This window comes from Lichenostomus cassidix, chromosome 1 (genome assembly GCF_008360975.1).
Source record: "Lichenostomus cassidix isolate B80296 chromosome 1, HeHo_3.0, whole genome shotgun sequence".
NCBI classification, from domain to species: Eukaryota; Metazoa; Chordata; class Aves; order Passeriformes; family Meliphagidae; genus Lichenostomus; species Lichenostomus cassidix.
Window position 1 is genome coordinate 86,593,478 of NC_139479.1, and position 9,833 is coordinate 86,603,310.

Below are 9,833 nucleotides of genomic sequence, written 5' to 3' on the forward strand. Positions count from 1 at the left end.
TCTTTCCCATTTCTGAATTAGTTTTTGAGTCTCCTTTCTTCGTGTCCTCCCTGTCTCACCTAATTTCTCTGCCATTCTCTGGGAAACTGTGTGTCTCTCTGCCCTTTCTTCTCTGTTCCCTTACACCTTCCTATTTCCTCCATCCTCATATCTTTCTTCTTTCTTTCAGTCTGCAACATCAGCTCTTGGAGAAGCAGGATGTGGAATGCTTTGCACAGACCCTTCCTTCTCCACCAGCTGGAAGGACAATACCACCTGGTCCATACCCCACTGGTCTCCAGGGAATGGGAACACTGCTGGGGGCCTAGGACACCAAGGTACACCACTACCCTGTGCCCTGAACAGTGTGATGTTTGAGAATTGTCCCTGCCCACAGCAGGACACAGCCTGGGTTGGCCATGGAATGTCCCTGGTGACCACCACAATGACTAGAAGGAATACATCCAATCAAAGCTTCCAGCAGGGATTGTTGGTGTTTCCTAGCATCTTGTCTGGCCCATCCACTACATCCCCTGCTGCTTGCTGCAAGACATGAGGGCTGCCCTGACTTGCTTGTTCCTCTTTATCTCCAGTCTAAAGCAGAGTGCAAGTGCCATGGGGAATGTCATGCTCACGTAAATTTTCCTAATCCATCAAAAACAGAAGCTGGAAATTCCTTCCTGGAGTGGGAAGCAAATCCTTGGTGAGAGGTGCTGTATCTCATGCCAAAGCTGGGGCAACAGGGAGATGCTGTGTGGCATTCAAGTTGTTGTGGTTTAACCCCAGTAAACCCCTGTGTGCTACAGCCACTCACTCAATACCCCCTTCCCCTGGTGGGATGGGAAAAAAGGGTAAAACTCTTGGGTTGAGATACAAACAAAGCAATTCAAATTGTAATAAATAGAAAATGAGAGAGAAATAAAACAAAATCCATGTGATGCACAATATTGTCTCTTACTACTGACTGATACAGTGTCCAAACTGTCCCTGAGCAGTGATAGGCAGCACCTGGCCAACACCTCTCAGTTCACATATTAAGCATCATATTCCATGGGAGAAAACATCCTTTTGGCCAGTTTGGGTCAGCTCTCCTGGATATGCTCCCTTCCAGCTGTTTCTAAAATTTCTGTCTGGAAGAGCATGAGACACGGTAAAGTCCTCTATTTGGGGCAAGCAGTGCTCAACTACAACTAAAACTCTGTTAGCAACATTATTCTCATAGGGAATTTATAACACAGCACTGTGCCACAGTCTCTACCAGATGATCCTGTCTCCTGCTGAGCACCTGCATACACTTTTCCTCAGGTCTTCTACAGAAGTTTTTCCTTCACGGAAACACTGAGTTGAGCGACATCCCACTGGCCTTCCCCTTCACAGCATTATAAGGCAGAAGATCCACCGGGGATCCTAGCCCATTTCCATTTATTTCTCCTCCCCTGTTGTCAGACAGAGCTCCATGAACAAGAAGGAGGATGGATATGTGTTTCCAGCAGACCTCAGCAGAATGGCCTGCCAATCCTTCCCTGTGTTCCTTTCACTCTTGCCACCATCCGAGATGTTCATCCCTGCGCTCATGGGGCTCCCCAGCTATCTTATGCAGTTATTATCCCATGCAGGGGAGGACATGTGAACCTTCTTCAGAGCAGAAACACCTGAGGGTGCAGTGGAGAGGACTCCAGTAGCCTGGGTCTGCTCAGCTGTGAGCAGAGCAGCAGAGAGGTGTTACTGGCAGAGCATGAGGGAATGAAATTGCACCATACAGATGATTTCTACACCCCAGTGCTCTCATGGGCTAAATCCCAGGGCAGCTTCCATACCCCACTGGAGGACAAACTCAGCCCTGCCAGGAAAGAAAATCACCTTGAACAGGTCACTTCACAGGGCAGAGCAGCCAATGGCACAGATGGTCTCAGTCCCTGAGAAATCCCTGAATTTCCCAAAGGAAGTGTGTTCCTGTAGGAGAACCTCCAAAAGCCCTTGTGCCAGAGGCAGCAACACTGTGAGACATCCTGGGCTCCCCAGCAAGGCCCAGGTCCCAGGGAGAAGCCATCCCTGGAGGAACTTAGGCTATTTCATTCCACCAAGGAGAGGTCACCCTCTCCCTGATCCTCACAATGTTGTCACCCTCATGGCTCTCCCTTTGGCCCACACATGATCCTCTCCCTCTTCCCGTGCCAGGGCAGTGACTGTCCCTCGGCTCTTCACAGGTATTTCCCTTCCTCTCCTCTCCTATCACTCCCACTGCAAAGGCCATGAGAGCCTTCACAAGGCTGAGTGCTTGGGCTGCTGTGGTGTTTTTCAGGGGTCTGCCTCTCACAGGTGTTATTTGCTGTGCTCACAGTGCTGCATGGAGAACAAGAGCCATCACAGCTGGGTGGGAAGTGGAGTGGCCAGGCAGGACCTGAACCAGCCATGTCTGGGCAAGACTGGGAGAGTGCATGGGAAAATTTAAGGAGCCTATATATGGCTTTTATACCTCCCTGCTCCATCTCCCAAGGCCTTCAGAAGGAGGAGGGCAGTGGCCAGCATTCCTCTGCCTTGCACACACTCAGCCTCCCAGGCAGCCTCAGCACAGCTCTGTCCATACAACTCCTTCCTTCCTTCCCTCCCCACCCAGCCAGGCCCTGCCTGCCCCTTCCCCTGCTGCATCTCTGCAGGGTCTCTGCTTTCCTGGGCTAGTTTGTGTCATTGCCCAGTGTTCCCAGACAGCCAATCCCTTCTCACAGTTCTTGGCCAGCCCCACCCCAGTATGTCCCACCCTCACTCTCTGCTCCCTCTTCACATACCTTTGGGCAGCTCCAAGAGGCAGGTTGCTGAGAGGATAGGGGCTTTTCCCCCATGCTTCCCTGCTGTTTCTTTGTGGCCATGCTGGCCCCTGTGGGTAAGTGAAATCAACTCAGCCCTGAGCATTTATATCGATCCCGATGCTGCTGCTGTCCCAGCTGTGTAGCCAGCTGCTGGCAGTGCTTCATTCTGCAGAGCTTCATGTGTTGTGGATAAGCAATGAATGAGGTGGGCAGGAATCCCTGAATCTTTGGCAGAGTCTGCATATTTGTCATTTTTGTGCAGCCCCCAGCTGCTTCCTCTTTTTGGACATAAACTGCCCAGCAATTCACCTTGCCTGTTGAGGAGAGATTGGAAATTCATTTGCTGATGTGAAGAGTTGTCCTCAGTCTTGCACGGCTGTCTAGTCAGCCCTATTCCTTCTCATCCCTTTCCCAGCCAACACAGAGTGCCTAGTTCACATTTTTCCCTTTTTTCCTTCATCTCGCTGCTCCTTCTTTTCCTTGCAGCATTGGCTCTGGAACAGTCCACAGACATGGTGGTAAAAGAAGGCCAGTCCGTGAATCTGGAATGTTCCAAGAAGAAATCCTTGAGCTCTACTATGTATTGGTTCATGCTGCCTTCAGGGAAGAATTCCAGTCTGACCCAACTGGGTTATGCAACGGTAGGAGGTGGTACTCCCACAATGGAGAAGGGTTTTGAGAGCCATTTCAAGAGCAGCAAGATACAAGGAGACAGCGTCACCCTCTCGATAGAGCAAGCCTTTCTCAATGACTCTGGCACATACTACTGTGCAGAGAGTGAACACAGTGGTGAAGCTGCTGAGAGAGCTGAGCACAAACAGGATCTGCTTTCCACCTCATGGGTGCTGCACCAGGCAGGGTGATCACTTCTCACTCACTACCTCCTCTGCTTCCTACCCTTCCTCCTCTTCTCAGAGGCTGAGAGTTTGTCCTGCTTTCTCTCCTTTCAACGCCAAGCTTCTCTCTGCATTTAAATCTTACTTGCACTACACTTACTTCTGTTAACCCTTTTTCCCTCTCTGTCCCTTTCCCTCTCCACCTTCTTCTTTCTCTTTTCAATCTGCACTCCACTGACTTCATCTTATTGAACTCTAGTCAACGCTGTTTCTGATTCTCACTCTCAAACAGGAAAAAATGCTTGTGTGGGAAGTTCTTGGTGAACCTGTAGATAAAGACAAGGCCAGGCAGGTGTTGAAGTAGCCAGTGCCACGTGAGAGCTGCCCACATGCTCCTCTGTTACAACGACTTGTCTGTGGTTGTTTTGTGGCCAAGGAATATGTACAGCACAGTACAAGCCTGTGCCTCCTAAGTTGGAGTGTTATGTGGATCACTAACTGCTCCATGTACAGTGTGGTCTGTGTGGCAGGATCACTGCCTGCCACCTCTTGGTCCACATCCAGTTTATCAAATACATTATTAAAGTTACAGGCTATATTTGCAAAGTTTCTATTCATGAGTGACTGGAAGATGGGGTTCAGAGTCTCCTCATCAAGTTCACTGATAACAAAAAGCTGGAAGGAGTGGCTGATACCTGAGAGTGCTGTGCAGCCCTTCAGAGAGACCTTGACAGGTTGGAGTGATGGGAAGAGAGGAAGCTTCTGGAAGTCCACCGAGGGAAATGCAGCGTCCTTCACCTGGGGAATAATAACTCCAAGTGCCAGCAAGGGCTGTTGGTCTGACCTACTGGAAAGCAGCTCTGTGTAAAAGGACCAGGGTGTTCTGCTGAACAGCAAGCTGTCCATGAGCCACCAGTGTGTCCTTGAGGCCAATAAGGCCAGTTGCTTCCCTGGGATGCATTATGAAAACCATTTCCAGCTGGTCAAGGTAGGGATCCTACCCCTCCACTCACCTTAGTAAGGCACATCTGAAGTGCTGTGTCCCATTCTGGACTCCTGGGTCAATGGGGAAATGGAGTTCTGGGAGAGTGTCCAGCACAGAGGAAGAAAGATGATGAATAGAGTGGAGCATGTCTCTCTTGAGCAAAGGTTGATGGAGCTGGGCCTGTTCAGCCTCCAGAAGAAACAATTAAAGAGCACCTCATCAGTGTCTATCAGTACCTGCAGGGAGGGTGCCAAGATGACAGAGCACTTGGTCCCTTCTTAGCTGACCCATTCCGTGATCATGTCATGCATAAGAGACAGCAGGGGGTGGCACAAGCCTTATTAGGGCACTCCAAGTGGTTCCCACACTGCAGATTCCCAAGCTAACATCCAAGCTTCTCCACACCTAAACACAAGGCCCCACAGAGCACGCATGGCTGTTCAACATCACTAACTCCTCGAATACCGTGTCTTCTGCACGGCTCTGTCTGCACCGCCCTGCACTCTACACACCCCAGGGAATTGGAGACTGTTTCCATGGACACATCAGGCACACACCCAGCCTCCTCTCAGCAGGAATGCTGGTGGTGTTGTGCGGGTGTGGTGTTTCTTTCTGCTGCCTGCACAATAGTGTCCAATCCCATTGCTTTTGTCTCTTTTAGAGAAATCTGGGGTCTTCCCTAAATGTCCTCTAGGCAGCTTGGGGAAATGAATGCAATGGGACACACTGAGACCTGCAGCAGAGGGCTTGGGAGCTGGAGAAATAGCCAATCTCCTCTGCTGAAAGAACACAGGGGAACATCTTCACTGCAAAGGCCAGGAAAGCCCTGAGCAGTCGGATCACTTGAAGTCTTGGACGGGCCATTCTTACCCTGCCGTGCTTTGGTGGGCACAGAGCACAGCAGGGATGTGCAGAGTCTCTGTCAGACCTCTGTACACAAACTCAGTGCACACAAACTACAAGCCTCTCTTCCTGCCTACAGTGATTTCCCTCTTCCTGGGACTGGTGGACACGGCTGTGTGCACAGAAGACGACCTGATTTTCTCCAGCTTTGTCCGTTCGGGTCTGGTTGCACTTTGGCAGAGTGCTGCAATAAAGATACACAGAGAGTATCAGTTCTCCTCCGGTATGGAGAAGATCAGTCTGTACCAGCAGAAGCCATGGGCACACCCTTCTCTTCACAAATCTCTCCGAGGTGCAGTCTCTCAAGGGGCAGTGCCAGTGAAGAGCCAAGGACAACCTTGAGATCCCCTTTTGGAGCAAGAGAAGAAGATTTACAGAACTATTCTCTGTCATGCTTCAACAGACTCCTGGTTGACAGGTCAGCATCTTTTCCCATGCCTGCACAACCTGTCAGGCCTGACTGGGATAAGCAGAGATTCAACTTCCCATCTCTCAGGGTTGCACTGAACTCCCACCTACTCCAGCACAGCCATGCTCACACCCAGCAGGAAGGCGGAGGAGCAGAGGACATGCACCTCATGACTGCCTGCAGGTGTCATTCCCCACTGTTCCGAGACACCCAACTGCCTTGTCACATTTCAGACTCCCTCTCACTGCCCTGCTCACCCTCAGAGAGACGTCTCTCTTCCTCTCCACCTTTTCTCTTTACACATCTCTGTGTCTGTGCTGTCACCAGGGGCAGGTTGCTGGAAGGAGGTGTCCTTTCCCTATGGATTTCCACTGGTTCCTTGTGGCCATCCTGGTGCCTGTGGGTAAGTGGAGGTTTCCCTTCCTCTTGAACAGCTGCACTGGAGCTGCTGCTGCCTCCTCAGCTGTGCCCCCAATTGCTGGCAGTGGTACTTCCTCAGGGGTTCCAGGGGATGAGGGGCAATGAATAAGGAGAACTTCTAGACGATTTATTATATCAGAAAACTCTGAAAAGTTCTGCAGTTGTTTTTTTCTTCTCAATTTCACTGCTTTACTTGAAAGTTCTGAAGTCATTATTTCTCAAAACAGAGTATCTGCTTTGTTTGAAGCTGATTAATTTGGGGATTTTTTGATCCTATATGTCTTCTTTTGAGAAACAGGGCACTGTCCCATAGCTTTCTGATATCCTGGTGCCATTCCAATCTATGACATGACGCACTTGATGGATATTTATTTTTGTCCTCTTCAATGCATTTCACTTCCCACGTTTTTTCTCTTGTAATTCCAGGCTGGGCCCTTCAGCAATCACCAGATACAGTCGTCCGGGTGGGAGACCCTGTGACTCTGGAATGTTCTGGATCAGAGAAAACAATCAGGTCCATGTACTGGTACAAGCTACCCATGGAGAAGGGTGCCAGTATGCAATTAATAATATATTCAGCTGAAGGTAGCAAAGGAGATATTGAGAAGGAATTCAAAAATCGCTTCCAGAGTGATGGGACCAAGAACAAGCGTTTGTCTGTGAAGATCAGTCATGCCCTCCTCAATGACTCAGGCACATATTTCTGTGCTGAACAAGATCCACAGTGACTGAAAGGCTGGTGCAGCATAGCACAAACCTTTCAGGCAAAGAGGGATTTGTCACCAACACATAGTGAGTCTTCTGTTTTACAGTACCCCATTTTCTTTACTTGCTCTCCAACTCATCAGGAGAGATGAGGTATGTCTGTCTGTCCATCTGTTTTCTGCATTATCTCCAACTTTTTTTCTATTCTTTTCTGTGTCTGAAATACCTTTTGACTCTCCTTCTTGCACTCACTGCATCACCCAACTTCTCTGCCATTCACAGACTGTTTCTCACTTTCATCCTTTAATATCTTTGTCTTTCCCCTGAACATTCTTGTCATTCCTCTCACACCTTCCTATTTCCTTCATTCTCATCCATCTCTCCTTCCTTTCAGTCTGCTACATCTGCTCATGGAGAAGCAGGGTGTGGAATGCTTTGCACACACCCTTCCTTCTCCATCAGCTGGAAGGACAAGGCCAACTGGTCCATAACCCACTGGTCTCCAGGCAATGGGAACACTGCTGGAGGCCTGGGACACCAAGGTACACCACTACCCTGTGCCCTGAACAGTGTGATGTTTGTGAATTGTCCCTGCCCACAGGAGGATACAGCCCAGGTTGGCCATGGAATGTCCCTGGTTGGACAATGACCAGGAGAAAAGCATCTGTGCACAGCTTTTGGTAGCATCTTGTCTGGCCCATCCACTACATCCCCTGCTGCTTGCTGCAAGACACGAGGGCTTCCCTGATTGCTTGTTCCACTCAATCTCCAGTCTAAAACAGAGTGCAACAGCCGTGGGGAATGTCATGCTCACGTAAATTTTCCTAATCCATCAAGAACAGAAGCTGGAAATTCCTTACTGGAATGGGAAGCAAAGCCTTGGTCAGAAGTGCTGTAGCTCATACCAAATCTGTGGGGAAAGGGAGATGTTGGGTGGCATTCAAGTTGTTGTGGATTAACCCCAGTAAACCCCTGGGGTGCTACAGCCACTCACTCAATACCCCCTTCCCCTGGTGGGATAGGAAAGAGGGTAAAACTCTTGGGTTGAGATACAAAGAGAGCAATAAAGATTGTAATAAAATGGAAGGGTGACAAAAATTAAACTCAAGAAAATCTATGTAATGCATAATATTGTCACTTACTACTGACTGATACTGTGCTCAGCCTGTCTCTGAGCAGTGACAGGCAGCACCTGGCCAAATCCTCTCGGTTCACACACAGAGCATCATATTCCATGGGAGGAAAAATCTTTTTGGCCAGTTTGGGTCAGCTCTCCTGGATATGCTCCCTTCCAGCTGCCTGTGCACCTGCTCCCTGGCAGAGCATGAGATATGGTAAAATCCTAAATTGGGGTAAGCAGTACTCACCTACAATTTAAACTCTGTTATCAACTTTATTCTCATAGGGAATTTATAACACAGCACTGTGCCACAGTCTCTACCAGATGATCCTGTCTCCTGCTGAGCACCTGCATACACTTTTCCTCAGGTCTTCTACAGAAGTTTTTCCTTCACAGAAACACAGAGTTGAGTGACATCCCACTAGCCAACTTTTCCTTCCCAGCATTGTAACGTAGAAGATCCACCAGGGATCCTAACCCATTTCCACTTGTTTCTCCTCCCCTATTGTCAGAAAGAGCTCCAGGCACAGGAAAGAGGATGGAGATGTGCTGCCAACAGACCTCTGAACAATGGCCTGCCACTCCTTCCCTGTGTTCCTTAAACCCCTGCCACTGTTCCAGATTTTTATCCCCCTGCTCACTGGGCTCCCCAGCTATCCTATGCACATTTTGTCCCACTCAGGATAGGACATAAGCATGTTCTTTAGAGCAGAAACATCTGAGGGTGCAGTGGAGAGGAGGCCCGTGGCCTGGGTCTGTTCAGCCTGTGAGCAGAGCAGCAGAGAGGTTTTACTGGCAGAGCATGAGGGAATGAAATTGCACCATACAGCTGCATTCTAGACCCCAGTGCTCTCATGGGCTGAATCCCAGTGGCTCCCTCCATCCCCACCTGGAGGAGAAGCTCAGTCCTGCCAGGGAAGCAAATAACTTTGGACAGGCCTTTCTACCTCACTCCTCCATCTCCTAAAGCCTTCAGAAGGAGGAGGGCAGTGGCCAGCATTCCTCTGCCTTGCACACACTCAGCCTCCCAGGCAGCCTCAGCACAGCTCTGTCCATACAACTCCTTCCTTCCTTCCCTCCCCACCCAGCCAGGCCCTGCCTGCCCCTTCCCCTGCTGCATCTCTGCAGGGTCTCTGCTTTCCTGGGCTAGTTTGTGTCATTGCCCAGTGTTCCCAGACAGCCAATCCCTTCTCACAGTTCTTGGCCAGCCCCACCCCAGTATGTCCCACCCTCACTCTCTGCTCCCTCTTCACATACCTTTGGGCAGCTCCAAGAGGCAGGTTGCTGAGAGGATAGGGGCTTTTCCCCCATGCTTCCCTGCTGTTTCTTTGTGGCCATGCTGGCCCCTGTGGGTAAGTGAAATTAACTCAGCCCAGAGCACCTACTTAAATCAATGCTGCTGCTGTCCCAGCTCTGTAGCCAGCTGCTGGCAGTGCTTCATTCTGCAGAGCTTCATGTGTTGAGGAAAAACAATGAATGAGGTGGGCAGGAATCCCTGAATGTTCAGCAAGGTCTGTCTGTGTCATTCTCTGTGCAGCCCCTAGATAGTTTCTAGTTTTGGACACAAACTGTCCAGCAGTGCACATTGCATTTTGAAGAGAGATTGGAAATTCACTTACTGATCTGAAGAGCTGTCCCAAGCCTTGCACAGCTCCCTACCCCGCCCTAT

At 49.8% G+C, this 9,833-nt stretch overlaps 1 gene segment (V, D, J or C); it reads left to right on the forward strand.

The window, feature by feature from the left end:
* Nucleotides 1-6,279: 6,279 nt before the first annotated feature.
* On the forward strand, nt 6,280-7,067 carry LOC146445114 (T cell receptor beta variable 30-like). The segment is given in 2 exon segments: nt 6,280-6,322; nt 6,766-7,067. Coding segments are annotated over 2 exon segments (345 nt in total).
* Nucleotides 7,068-9,833: the final 2,766 nt, after the last annotated feature.